The sequence below is a fragment of the Corvus brachyrhynchos genome, unplaced genomic scaffold (genome assembly GCF_000691975.1).
Source record: "Corvus brachyrhynchos isolate BGI_N302 unplaced genomic scaffold, ASM69197v1 scaffold32, whole genome shotgun sequence".
Classification (NCBI taxonomy): Eukaryota; Metazoa; Chordata; class Aves; order Passeriformes; family Corvidae; genus Corvus; species Corvus brachyrhynchos.
Genome location: NW_008237919.1, coordinates 5,255,956 through 5,270,770, shown reverse-complemented (window position 1 = coordinate 5,270,770; position 14,815 = coordinate 5,255,956). Strand labels below are relative to the sequence as shown.

Sequence of the window (14,815 nt, the reverse complement as noted above, 5' to 3'; positions counted from 1 at the left end):
TCCTCATCCACTGTTGCAATATATTAGCACTGGCAACATACCATAGTGCAATGTTGAGATCGCTCTTCCCAAATCCTTCTATCCACTGTACATCTGGATAACTGCACTTCAGGCCGTCTATTCATGTGGCATGTTGTCAAGTCAGTCTGGTTAGGCTTGTCAAGGATACTAATGCCAAGCAGAAAGGAGTTTGGGATAATGAATCCAGTCTGCCTAACACCAGATGCAATGTGTGGCCTTTATTGCAAATTTATTCTGTTTTCATTTGCTTAACCTTTGTGTTGCCATCTTTGCTCATGCCAAAAAACAGTCTCTCAACATGGAAAACCTCAAACTTCAATCACTTGGAAGCTGTCACTCAAATGAATTGTGATACTGTAAGCATGTCAGGAAAGAGAAGCAAAGCACTTGGATAATCAGTGTCTACTGGGAATATCAGGCCTTCAGATAATTGAATCATGAAATGCCAGAAAGTATCAGCCGGATTAGAGTGCGATATTAGTTACTTTGTTGGCACTTGACCAAGCAATCTGTTCAGACTGGCTACCCAAGAAGTCCCCTAAGAAACTGTAATATGGCAGATGCTGATTTTAATACTTTAGGTTTTTTATCCCTTCATCAGCTTTTGTCTGTGTTTTTAAAATTAGTCGGTCTTGCTGAAGAAATGGCTTGATCCTCAGTTGGGAATTGGCTAGAGGTGCTAGGAAGCAGTAATAAGGTACTATTTGGTGTGGCCTTTCATAAGGGCTATGTTTTGATCTTAAGTTTTACTCAGCGCTTAGTCTGAACCATGGCTACAGAATGGATCAAAGAGAGTGTTTTGCACAGACTTTACACCACCTAAAATTTTGGGAAATGTCCAAATGTGAAGAAAAACATTGGCTCTTCATTCTCAAGTTAGTTGTTACTCTTCACCTAGTATTAGGTGATGTGTATGTGGTTATAACAGTATTTTTAATTGATTCATTGTTTCCAGACATACTCAGTTTCAGGAGTATAGAAAAGATTGGAAATTAAAATAGAAAGATTGGAAATTTTCCTGCTTCCTGCCAGGAGAAAGCTGCCTAATCAGGAGGAGAAAGGGGAGTGCTTCTACAGAGATGCTGTTTTACAGTCAGCTCTGGACACATGCAGTTCTAGAGGAGTGCAGAAACCTGAGCAACAGCTAAGAGAGAAAATGAGAGCATGCTGCTTTAGCATCATACTACATTGACTTTAAAATGTATTTATCTCCCTCCCCACAATAATTAGGACTCTGCTTCAGGGAGGCTTTTTTTTTCCCCTGAACCAACTGTATTTTAGTCCATGTTGAATGCAGCTGAACTGATATTGTAAAAAGAATCAGATCATGATGGTACTGGTACAAAGGTCAGTAATTTCACATGTTGGCCATAACATTTAATAAATGGACATTGCTTGTTTCTTTTGGCCCCCAAACTTTCTTATTGCACAGATCAGTAGAGGATTATTGTAAGTACACTAACTTGTCTGGTTTTTCATGACTACAAATCGACTCACATAGAACAAAAATATGTTTGGATCCAGGAGAGGAGGAAGGAATGTATGTCTTCTGTAGCCCATGAAGGCAAACACTCATTTTCATGTGAAATGATGCAAGGGAAGTGATAGCTACGCTCTCCTACAACTTTATCATGGCTGTCTGGGCTAGGTTGAAATAAAATTGAAAGTCCTGAAACCATTTTATTAACTGATTTCCTTCTTGAATACAGTTTAACTCTTCTCTCTTTCCTTTCATCAGAAAAATGAGTGGTGGGTTGGCACCAAGCAAAAGCACAGTGTATGTCTCCAATTTACCCTTTGCTTTGACGAACAATGATCTGTACAGGGTAAGTTTTAAGAGATGCATTGTTTAGATTAAACTTGTTGACAACAATTTTGAGTGTAAAGTCAATACTGATATATGTAAGTTTGTCATGATAAATTTATTATTAGTGAAATGCAGTTGTCTGTTGTTAAATCTTTTTATTTTATTTTATGTTTCAGATATTTTCGAAGTATGGGAAAGTTGTCAAGTAAGTGACCTGATATGGCCTTCTATTTTTGTACCTCTCATTTTAAATATTTTATGTCTTTTCTTCACTTGAAAGTCTTGAGCTTTTTGTAATTTAAGTATGAATGTGGAATATGAATGTATTGAAGTTCTGTTCATTTTTAATGAAGTATAAATTTAATTTAATGACTGGAAGTTCTTGCAGTTACATACATAATACAAGAATATTTGTGTTGGGGACGGGTTTTGCTAACCATTTCTTAAGAGCAAGTAGAATGTTGTTACATACCATCAGTCCTTTCCAAGAAACAGTTGAAACAGGATTCTTCTAGTATTATTCCCCTTTCCTTGAACACATGTGGGGCACAGTGGGTAAGTGTGAAAGTGGGAGCTGCTTCTTATGTGAACTAGATATCACAGTTCCCACAGTTGTAGTGTACAGTTCTCCGTGATTCTAGAGGGACTTGTTATTGTGACTACTTTGTATTTTACTTAAAGCTAGATGTAAGGCTGCATTGATGGCTTTCAATATGTGGGGCATTCATGAACAATTTATGTGAATATCTGCCTCTATGTTCAAATGACAAAAGGAGATGCCACAGTAAGGAACTGACTGATTTGTTTATTTTTTTTTTAATTGATCAGAATAAGGAGACTCAAGTCTTCAGTTTTTAATCCTAAACCAGCAAATACCATCTCTAACTTCTAGTAGCTGTTGCAGTAATCTGTGATATATGGAGTTTCAAAGTTTTTGAAGTCTCAGAAGTGTGTTTCAGGTGACAAATAGCAGGAAAAGCCAATATATCCTGACTATTATGGTTTCAACTCAGTTTGTTCAGTAAGAAATCAGACTTTCTATGGCTCCAAGAAGTTCCTGGCTTTTTAAAGATCTGTCACACTTGATTATTTCTATTCTTGTGTTATTAACTGATACGTTCAATATCCCAATTAGAAGCCTGACAGTCATACCAGGCTTCTATTGGAATTCTTCAAAGAGTAGCTTGGCAAAAAAATTAATAGAATTGTTTTAAGGTCAGTTTTATTGATGCTTGAACTTAATGCATGCACATGGACATGTCTTGTCCAAGAGACTTCAGTAGTAAAACTCTTCTCTAAGCTCAACGTTTTCGTGCATGTATTTGGGGAAATTTGAGCTTTCTTTACTGTGTTTTTATTTTATAAACTTTTTACAATGTAGGTCATCTGTTACTTATACAGGCTATGTGGTAGGCCTTCTATATTGAAGTGGGGTTTGGTGGTTTTTGTTACTACTTAAAATTTTGGCTTGCCTTATGGCTGAACCTTGTTGTGCCTGTGGTGGACATAAGGAGGAGTGTATTCCCTACTTTTTTACATGTACTTTTATTTTTATGTCCTTGTAGACTGACGTTCTGGTTCTCACTGTTGTTGTTTTGTTAGGTTTTTTCAGGGCTAAATACAATTGAGATTAATATTGAAAGAATTGAGGATGTGTGGGTTCCTGCCATACACACCGCCCAGCCGTGTCTTGTAAATCTTTTTTGTCACAGGTTTTTTTTACTGTTTCTAGATTTTCCTGAGCTTCTCAATGTGCTATTGAAGCTGTTGGTTTCAATGTTAGACTGAGGATTTAACTTCGTATGTCATGTGAAATAACACGTGCATCTACGATCCTTGGATTTCAGTTGGAGATATTTGTAGAGCAATACTGCATGTAGTTAGTGTTTCCTACTGTGATCCTGTTTAGCTGATTAGTCCTACACAAACATAGATTTCTCAGTTTGGAGGCAGTTCACACTGTGCTTTTCACCAATAATAGCAATGGTCAGATTACTCCTGAATTTTCCTTTTGCTTCCAGTATGCGTAGTTCCCTCCAGTTAGGTTACTTGTAAATCTAAAGATTATGTTCTCTGTTCTTCAAGTCACCCAAGGGAATTAAGAGTGATGCTGGTCCCAGAAAGACCCCACACACTTTTTTAAACTCATCTCCACTCTACCTCTAAGCATATGGCCACGTTAGCTGCTCCTTTGAATTTCTGTTAGAGCGTTTTTCTTGTTAAATATACTTTAACCCTTTTGCTGTGTAACAAAGCTAAGATCCCACTGAGACCTTTAAGGAAAAAATATCTCTGAAGAAATTATGGTGTATCAATAATGTGGTTATATGTTTCCAGAGTTACCATTATGAAAGACAAAGACACCAGAAAGAGCAAAGGAGTTGCCTTTATTTTGTTTCTGGATAAAGAATCTGCACAAAACTGTTCTCGGGCACTTAATAACAAACAGGTAAATTGTGGAAAGTTTTTGTGGCAGGAGGGTTGGGCTTTCAGTCTCAAAACATTTAACTTTTCTTTCCAATTTTCTGTAGTTGTTTGGAAGAGTAATAAAAGCAAGCATTGCCATTGATAATGGAAGAGCAGCAGAATTCATTCGCAGGCGTAACTACTTTGATAAGTCTAAGTGTTACGAATGTGGGGTGAGTAAAACCAAAAATGTAGAGAAATGGACAAAAGTCGTGGGTTGAGATAAGAACAGCTTAATAATTGGAATACTATTAAATAATAGTAATAGTAGATGGTAATGAGAATGAAAGTAACAAAGAGAAAGAAAACCCAAGAAAGATAAGTGATGCATATGAAAACTGTTGCAATGATAGCCTCCTTTGCTTCAAAATACCTGCTTTTGCTATATCTTTGGAAGTTCATTATTTAGTTGGCAGTAAAATAAATATGGGAAACAACTGTTTTATGTAGAAGTGAGTTCTAAGTTTTAATTAATTCCTGACTTTTCCTGAACATAGTAATGTAGGACATTGATATTTGGATAGTATTTAATGTCCAAACATTGTTTTATATTCATAACACTTCTTACAGCAAAAATGTCACCTCACTCCTGTGTCTTAAATTGTTAATGCTGAGGTTTCTATCTTGTCTTGAATATACACCGTGTGTAGTGTATTGAGTTATTGCAACAGCCAAAGAAACCTACTGTGCTCATAGCTTGTTCTCAGTTTGCAGTTAAGCCTGCATATCACCACCAATCTCTTCATTTCCATGGCAGGCCTAGAGAAGAGTTTGTCTTCTGTGTGCTAATTCAGCATTCCATTGATCTAACTAATTGCTTCCATTTTTCCCCCATGAACTTCCCTCACGATATGTTTTAACGTATAGTTGTTTGTAATGGCTTCTGTTAAGCAATATTTCTTTTTCTCCAAGGAAGCAGGACACTTAAGTTATGCTTGTCCTAAAAATATGCTAGGGGAGCGGGAACCACCAAAAAAAAAAGAAAAGAAGAAGAGAAAGAAAATAGTTGAGCCAGAAGAAATGTATGTATATTTAGTTACGTGTTACTACTTTTTTTAGGAAGCTTTTTCATACTAAACACTTTAATTAAGGATCTGTATTTTTTTTCTCCCTCTCTCTGCACAATGAAGTGAGGAGGAAGAAGAAAGCGAAGAGGAAGGAGAAGACCCTGCTCTAGATAGCCTCAGCCAAGCCATAGCTTTTCAGGTACAAAATTGAAGCATGGAATATTTACTTTTTAAATTCAACTCCCTTCTTTAGCTTCTTTTCAAAAGCTGTGCTATACATGCATAGGTCTGTCTGCTCTATAGCACTCAGCAGGCTCTGGTTTGGTAGCAGCAGTTGGTAGTTATAGTTGGCTTCTTTACATTGCAGTCATGTTCAGTGGAATTTTGTTTGGGTTTTTTGCTCTTTCACTGTTGCTGTATTTGTGTGTTGCAGCCTTTTCTTTCCTTCAAGCTCCTTTGCTATTTGCTTCTGTCATCTCTGCTGTGATGCTCTGCTAGGTTTTTGCCCACAAATCCTTCTTTGCTTTGTTAACTGAGGAGACAGAAAAACAGTCATGTATAAGTGACCGGACACATCCTCTGCACTCACTAGAATGTCCTTGAACATTTATTACTGGGGCACTTTCTTTGCCTAATACAGACCATCGCATTCTCTAATAGACCTCATCTCCCAAAACATATTGAATGCATATCTTGTTATGTAACTAGATTATCTGTATTACTGTCTCTATTACTTCTTTATCTGTACACTCTTTTGCTTCACTACACAAAACAATCCTGACCTGATATTCAAATTTCTTGGCTCCCTGGTCAACAGTTGTCCCCTGTCTGCCTGTCCCTCCAAAAAAAACCCTCAAAAGTTAATAACTTTGTTCTGACTATTACTGTAAGGAGTGCAGAACTTTTTACATGTTGTAGTCCAAAAAAATTATTCAAATATGCACAATTTTCCTCCCTTTCCCCAAAAACTCCACAATTGGAAATAAAACCTATAAAGCCAGGAAACATTCTCATGTCTATCACCATCCAAGGATTTTAACTGGTAAAAATAGGAAGCTTCTATTTAAACTATTAGTTGAATAACCTTCAGAAATAATCCCCAAAGGCACTCATTATCTGAATGAATGACTGCAAGGGACAACAGATAGAAGACTTACTAGTGGAACAAAGCCGATTCAATAACATCAGTTTAAAACATGAGGCATTCTTTGCTTTAGATCTCAGCTGCTCTATATTTTTGGAAGTTTGCCATGGGCAAAATTCCTCTTTTTGAGAATACAGGATAGTCCAGGCGGCCTGCTGTGGTGTAGAAGACAGCTTGCATGTGAGAAATACTTTCAGAAACGTTTCCTAGTGCTTTGATCACACAGTATACCTGGAAATAAACCCTTGTAATTCTCTTAACTTATTTAATAATTCAGTGCATATTGATAATTAGCGTTATTATTTGTAATGCACCTTAATTTTTCTTAATCCCAGTTAATACTTTTCCTTCCTTCATTATAGCAAGCCAAAATTGAGGAGGAACAACAAAGATGGACCCAGACCGCAGGGGAATCTTCAATTTCAGATGATTCAAAACGTCCACGGATTAAGAAAAGCGCTTATTTCAGTGATGAGGAAGAACTTAGTGACTGAACTAATACTGTTCTAAATGCATATATAAGATATATATAGTGTGCATTTTGTAAAGTGCTACAAAGTGATCTGTAATACAGGTGTGTTTTGGTGTTGAAGACACTGAAAATCATGTTTTATTTTTATTCTGTCTCCTGACTCTCTCATCTTTTTATATCTGTGTCTCAATACCTTACCTTTCAAGGCAATTTTTTAAGAAAATGATGTGATTGTACACTTAAATCCAGAAAAGTGTGAGAATGCAACCTGCAGTGTTAGTGTCTCGACCCAAGTCCTAGCAGTGAAGGGTTTCATGAGAGAATTTCCCAAGGCTTTTTTCCTAAGAGGAGTTCCTCTTAGGATGATTGTTAGCACCACTGATGCTTTATGTATTGGTCTGTTTGAAAGCAGTGCTTTAGTAGTACTTAAGTACAATATGAATCTTGCACTAGTTCCTCTGCATAGGGTTGAATTTCAGCTTTAAGCATTGTCTTTTAACTCTTCATGCAATAATATAATAAATTAGGTCACTGTTTCTCCTGACTGCAGTTTGAGTGGCTAACAAGGGTTATCCACAGGGTTTTAAATAGGCTCGTACCTAACCTGGATCACAGTCGTGTGTGGATCTAACCTGCATCACAGCCATCTGAACCTGTCGGCAAAATTCAAAAGGCATAGTTTCCTTTGCCTAAAAATCAGCTTTCATGTATACTTGGAACTGTCATGGTCTCTTAGCAAAGTGTGTTGCCACCTATTCTGCACATAAAGCAGTTCAGACTTTTTCTGTCCTTAGACCTCTCTAGGGTTCTAGGCATGTTCTCCTGTAACTGTGATCATTCCCAAGACCACAGACATGTGGTTTTTGTGGTACCCATTTTATATTGGTGTGTAGTCTAAACCCTTCACTTTTAGGAAGCACAATATAAAATACATCCACAATTTCACACTTGGAAGAAGAGACAAGCTGGCCCCTTTCTATTTTCAGTTCTTCCTGTTTGCTCATCAGGACTTGATTTTCTTCCAAATATAGAAAATGTAAATCCAAATATACCATTATGTATTCTTAATTAATACCAATTTACATTCAAATATATAACTGGGTGCAAAGCAAAGAAACACAGACGCACACACACACACCCTCTAAGCTAATATAAAGTAGTGACATTCAGAAGGTCATTGTGGTGCCTTCTGTTGCTCCTTAAACAGAAGAATTCAGAAACGAGAATGAAGTAATACAAGTTTTTTCTGTGCAAGCTACTCAAGTCACCAGAATAGGAAGGAGTATTGGGCTCTAGATACAGGAAGGTCTTGGACTCAGTAATCCAAGGAATGTTTTTAAGACTGACTTTGACTTTTTGCTGAAAGTACTATATATTAAATCCGAAGCTTCCTTTACTGAATGTTGGGAAGATCTCTTAGTACTGAATAACTGAGAGCTAAACTGCCAGGCATAACTTTTTGTTAATAAATGCAAATCACTCTACATCATGTGTGCAATTATGAAGCTTGAGGTGTTCTAAACACTACTAAGGAAGCAAATAATGCTGCCATCATGTTTTTCTTCAAATGTTAGGTTAGGGCTCAATGGGAGTCCAAAAAAAAAAAAAAAAAAAGAGCAAAACAAACAAAAAGATTATGCCACTACTTAAAATCAGGATTTGTCTTCTTCTCAAATACCATATTCAATGCTGGTTTTAAAAAAAGATAGAAAACTAAAATATGACAAGCGGACCAGTTCAACATTGTCGATGACTTTGGTTTGGAAATATTTGATAGCTTCCAAGAATTAAGATTTCAATGGAGTGATTAGACAGCAAGCTTCAAACTTTTATTTCATTACACCGTGTAATGTACTAGTGGAACTCACTGCCATGAGACTTTTTTCAGGGTTGTGGGGTCAAAAGGATTAGACTTACATGTGGAACACAGTATTTTAAAATGTTAAAGTTTCCACTCAGAAATATCTTCAAATAAAAAACAAAACTGGCTATTGTTCTGACCTAATACAGTACTTTTTTCCAGAGTTCCAGTAGCTGAAGCATGTTGATACATCTTTCTAGTCTGCTGCTTCTGCCTCACTGCTTTCCCCATAGGATTTGCTTTTGTCGGCATGAAGCAGTAGCTCAGTCCAGACTGTTACAACTGACGCAGTGTTGTTCCTCCATGCTCTTTTGTTCCAAGTATAAAGTCACTTGAGGTAGGTGACATTGGAAAAAAAAAAAACATAAAAATGAGTCTGCTTCTGTGCAGAAGCAGCATCTAGAATTCTTTACCTTAAATCATCTTCCTTTAACAGTTTTCTTAATTCTGAACTTCTCTTGATTAGCAGTGTGTCTAGTTTTTGTCTTAGAAGGATGCACCTAATGCCTAAAATACAGTCTAAGGGGACTTTCAGGAATAGGATTTTTGCACTTGGCTTCCTGAATCATTTTAAGTTTCAGTTCTTTGTTGGGAAGAAAACAAAGCATTTCTAGGTGAGAAATTCTGAACACTAGCATTAGATAACCATTACATTTGATAGCATAAGTACCTGTTCTGCTTGCTTGAATATAAAGTTGTTTTCTGCAGCACCCCCAATACAACTGCCTCATCCTGAAAAAAGTTAAGGCCAAAATTTGTCAATAAAGTCTCTATGACTTTCAGCGTGGAGGGATTTGCTCCCGTTCATGCCTACCCTTGCCTACTCTAATCAGCATGGCTTCAGGTTTCCACCTGAATTCCATCAGTGCTGAGGAGCAAGGGAGAGTCTTCCCTCCCTTGTGTACAAAGCTCCTAATTTAGATCAGGCCAAGAGGGTTCAATTAGTGTGCAAAGTTCAAGCAAGGCAGTGGTGCTTTTGTCAGTTTGGTATCATAAAGCACCAATTGTGGAAGCAGGAAACAGTGTGGGTGGCTCTATGGCTCTGGGCCAGACAGGTGAGACTGTGTAGCCTTGTTATTAAAAGAGAACAGAAAATGCCTTGTAGAACACCTTCCTGTTATTGTTAGAAAAACCACGGAGTTTTCTTCTGAGGGATTCCTGTGCAGCTTGTGTGTTGGTTTAGGGTTATTTCTAATACTTTGAGGACCTACCTTAGGCTTGCAAGCTGAATTCTAGTTTTAGAGTACAAATAATATGGCTCTGATTATAGAGAAAATTACTCTAAGTGGCAGACTTTGTTTTTTTTAAAATAACGTCAAAAACTTGTGTCTTTCTGCAAATACCCACTTACTAGATTTTGTCTTTCATATTTTCAAAACAGCTTGAAAATTGTCAAAATGTGTTCTGGGTCATAGGACCTCTTGTCTATTGAAATGGCTAACACAGTAGTGTCTAAAAAATCACTAGGAGATGCCTTTTATCTGTCCTTGGGGAAGAAGGGATATGGAAGTAGGATAAGGATGATTAGCTTAATTGATTATAAATGGTATTACTCATACTGTGCCTGTGCAGCACTTGTTAAAACCATTGCAGCTATGAGACACAGGAGTAATTTTAGTCCATGTTTAGCAGGCTCCCACTATGTTTTTGGCATATTCAGGTTACTACTCTCAGCAGAGCAATAGAAGGGACTGTAAATATAAAGAACTATATGTAGCTAAATAGGTGATGTCTGGAAGAAATTGTAAACACTATCTTTGGCTTCTGGGTCACTGTGTTCTCTGGGATAGCCCTTCTTTAATATGCAGAGATGACTGTAGCATCTGGGAAGGTGAGCTGTGCAGTCTGTTTAGCTGTAGTCTTCTGAGACAAAATATAATAAATGCCGTTTTAAAATATCACAGTTTACATCTAGCTTTTCTAAGCAATTTAATAAGTGCTACTATGAACAGTAGATAGATAGAAAGTAGATATAGAATGTTTCTGTTCTATTTTGCATCTGCAGTGTCAGTATGATGATATATTCCATCACTCTTCTGCTATTGCTCTTCTATAAAAATATTTCAAATAATACTCTTCCAAATGTGCTATCTTCAAATAACTGGTATTAGATAACTGATTGCTTCTTTTTAGTATAGATTACAAGACCATTTTTAGGTGTCCTTAAAATGTTCATACTCAGCAGCTTTGTTTATCTTACAGATCTTAACAGGGTGAGGGTTTTTTCCCATAGCTGTTGAACGCAATATTAAAAATTACTACACTGTTCCTTCTTTAGAGAAAAAGGTGTAAAGTGGAGGATTTAATCATTCTTAATGTAGATGACCTTGTTTCTTGTATCTATCCTGGTATCTTTAAAACATATCCTGGAAGGAATAAGGCGAGGAGATTATCCATGTAAAGAAAGCAGTATTTTTTAAGTTGAAGAATTGTACAGGTTTGAGAAACAACATTCCATCACTGTCAGGCTAACCCTGACCCTGCTGTGCACTCAGACAAGATGTGTGCTTATGCATGCATTTAATGGATGTGACAGGTAATGTAGCAACTAAAAGAGTTGCAGAAATTGTGGCAGTAGAATGTGATAAAAGCGTGTGAAACATTTAACCAACCCAGTTAGGCAATGTAGGTAGCAGTAGCTTGAAGAAATACCACAGTTACTAATATGTGAAGTTTCCTGTCTGATTAATAGGATGCTCCAAAAAATCAAAAGCAGCTCTGAGGTTTTAAGTTCATGAGAGGCAATGGCCATGAGCCTACATCAAGATGAGCTGATCCATGAAAATTCAGTTTTATCAATATCCTGTTAAAGAGAGTTAGAAGGCATCCAAATTTAGGTACTGCATCAAGCACTGTGTAGTGCAGCAAAAACTGTCACTTGATTGCATACTGCTTATGTAGAGGCAGAGGATGTAGATGTGTTCTGTTCAAAGAACACATGTGGCTATGGAAGCAGGAGAGACCCAAAATAGAACCAAAAGGGATATTAAGGATTCTGTGGGTATCTTGTGAAGTCCCAAGGCACTGAATTGTATTTTTAGAGTGGGATAGAACTGCTTGTACTATGTTTGCTTAATTGAAGAATGAGTGTCTTATAGCTGAATATTATGAACCTTTTGGTAGTACAAGTTTGTTCTGATGTTCAAATGCTCAAGAAAGGAGGAGAAACTAAAGGAGGATACAGTTCTACAAAAGACCTCACTTGAGATGTATTTGATGTGTGAATTTGATTAGGTGGCAAAGAGCCATCTGCCCATGAAGCCTGAAGCCTTGAGGGTGCATATAAAATGAAACGACTGAGCAGCATATGGCAGTTAGGAAAGATGAGAACATGCAGTACTTGGATGTGATGCTTTTGAGTTCATGAACCATGTATCTGGAATGAATGATTGTAGTCCTTGAAATTATGCTCTTTCCAAGAAAGTTTTTGAAAATTCATCAGCTAGGTTTATTTTCATCTGCTGCAGCATAACATTTTTAAGGAGTGTTTTTACTGTGGGAGGCTTTTCGCAGGAAAAGCTTAACCGAGAAAACTTGGTTAATTAAAATCTGGAACACAGTTCTGTAGCTAGGGTGGATTGTCTGTGAGTCCCATGCCTGTGGCATCCCAGGGAATGCAAGGCCCCAGGGCCTTACTCATGTTCATATCTAATTTAGCTGAAGCTGCTGGAGAATGTCCAGAATCCTCTCCATTAGCTGCAAAACTAGGTCAAGACCATGATAAAGTACTTGAGTTCAGGACAAAGTAGCCCTTGCAAAACTTTCACCTTTTTTTCACTCCTGTGTTATTTGTGCTAGGATGGTGGACTTTGTACTGTGTTGCACACCTTTGAAATGGGAAAGCGGTTGACGGGAAGGTACTCGGCTCTCTTGATCTGAGTGTGGTAGGAGCACTGCACACAGATTACTCTGCACCTTTAAGGAAGGGGCGAGGAGTAATTATTATAACAGCATTCTCTGGATGCAATTTCACTGCTTCCAGGGGCTGGGAGCCAGTGGAGGAGGGAAGGAGGCAGGCAGGGCAAAGAAGGGGTAAGCCAAATATCCATCCAGAATAAGTGTATATCAGTTATACTAAACATTTTCGGGTTTCCTTCTACAGATCCTCTTCTTCACTGTACTTTAGATCAGAGTTTATGTAGATTAAATGTATGTGGTTGTCTGGAGTACGCAAATGTAGTAAGTCTAACTCCACAGACTTCATTTCAGTCACATAGAAGTATAACATGGATTATATTAATGCAGATGAGGTTTGCTACATCTTCATGTTGTCATCATGCTTTAACTGGCTTTTCTTGGGGCACGATGATACCTGTTAGAAGAACTATTTTTTGTAAACTTTCTACCTAGGTAGATTCTGACATGAGAGACTTGAATGCAGACAGCACAGTGGATTTGTGGAATCTATTCTGGGTAGGAAAGGAAGGAGAGATTCAGAAGTGAGAAGAAAACAAATAAGAAAAATGGCAGGTGAGACTGAGAATTTTGGTATAGCCGAGTTCAGCATCAGAATAAGGGACAGAATGGAGCAAAATAGGTTTATGAAAATAAACACACACACCAACACACATCTATAGCATTTATATTTAGACTTCACAGCAATATGGTAAAGATGGATGCAGCTCAGCATTTTTTTGAAAAATAAGGTCACAAATGACTTTCCAGTCTATCCTTTGTGTCAATGTTCAAGAGTGCTTTAGCCAATAACTAACTTAAAAGATCTAATGATGTATCTGATAACTGGTGCCTCTTGAACTCACTTCACTGATGTCCTGTTCCTCCTTCCCTCAGGGGATTGTACTATTCAGAGCTTTGTTCAGTTTTTCCAGCTGTTGGGATGACAAAGTCCTCCTGTCTCTCTTCACCATTGTTATGATTTATGCTGAGGGTTTTTTCCTTTTTCATAACATGCTATTGGTGATTCTGCCAATAATGAATATTCCCTCCCTAGATTTCTGACTCTCAGATGTATAGATTTCTGCTCTGTGGTTTTTTATGTGTGATATCCAGTCTGCAGATCAGCATCAGGATGTCTCATTGTAACTATACTTTACCTGCAAGAGGCTTTTTTAAAAAACAACATTGCTTTCCAGCTATGCTCTTCATTTAGTTATGCTGTCCAATTACTTTTCCACTTTTATTGTCATTGACTAAATTTAGTGTTTAAATAAAGGCCTAGGTTTCCAACTGCAGGAGACTTTACTCATTCAGATTTTTCCTTCAGTAAGCTGCTTGTAAAGTGAGTGGTTCAGTTATCTTCTGTCTTACTTAGCCCATCTATTTTTTCAATTAATCAGAAAAATATAAAATGTTTAAAAATGGAAACAACCCTAGCAAGCTGAAGTGAACAACTAATAATAAAAGTTTGTCTTATGTTCTGTTCTAAACCTACTTGTATTAATAATGAGTAGGGCACAAGAAGTTAATTCTAAAATCAGCTGACTGGGAACTTTCCTAACATCTCTGTTTCTCTTTCTTCTTGCAATGTATTTGGTGTAGTTCCTTCACATAATATGAATGAGTTAAATTGAATTCACTGAGATTATTAAAATTTACATGGTCTTTACTAAATTAATTGTAGCAAAACCAGCAATGAATCACACAGGTTAATGTTTGCTGCCGTGTTTGTTGACAGATATATCATACTTAGGCTTCAGCTGATGAGAGAGGCCAAGAAACTCTATTTCAAATGTCTAGACCTATTCCTTTAGAGAATACTCAAGTATGAGTTTCATACGTGCCTCCAGTCTGAGTGATAAGTGCATTATTCATTGATAACTGGTTTTAAAATATGTATTTTATGCCACGGTATTATGATAGGCAGTATTTTTTATGTTGCTATCTTAAAAGGCTTATTAGATGTTCCATTATTTTTTTATTTCTTTTTTCCCTCCTCCTTTTTAAGGGTTTCAGAGTTTACTGTGGGAATCTGCTGATGTTTGGCAGAAAATACCTTAGAATCATATCTTCATTTCTAAAAGAGAAAGCAGTGTGCAGAGGAATCTCTGTAATATTTGTACATGACTTCAAATATACT

The 14,815-nt window shown here is 37.1% G+C and overlaps 1 protein-coding gene across 1 annotated transcript; it reads left to right on the top strand.

Annotated features, from left to right (window-relative positions):
• Positions 1 to 1,733: 1,733 nt before the first annotated feature.
• ZCRB1 (zinc finger CCHC-type and RNA binding motif containing 1) lies at positions 1,734 to 14,087 on the top strand. Its single transcript, XM_008632766.2, has 7 exons — positions 1,734 to 1,847; positions 2,005 to 2,033; positions 4,166 to 4,277; positions 4,360 to 4,467; positions 5,207 to 5,316; positions 5,425 to 5,500; positions 6,808 to 14,087. The coding sequence occupies exons 1-7, from the start codon at positions 1,764 to 1,766 to the stop codon at positions 6,937 to 6,939; spliced, it is 651 nt and encodes a 216-aa protein (XP_008630988.1). The 5' UTR covers positions 1,734 to 1,763; the 3' UTR covers positions 6,940 to 14,087.
• The last annotated feature ends 728 nt before the right edge of the window (positions 14,088 to 14,815 follow it).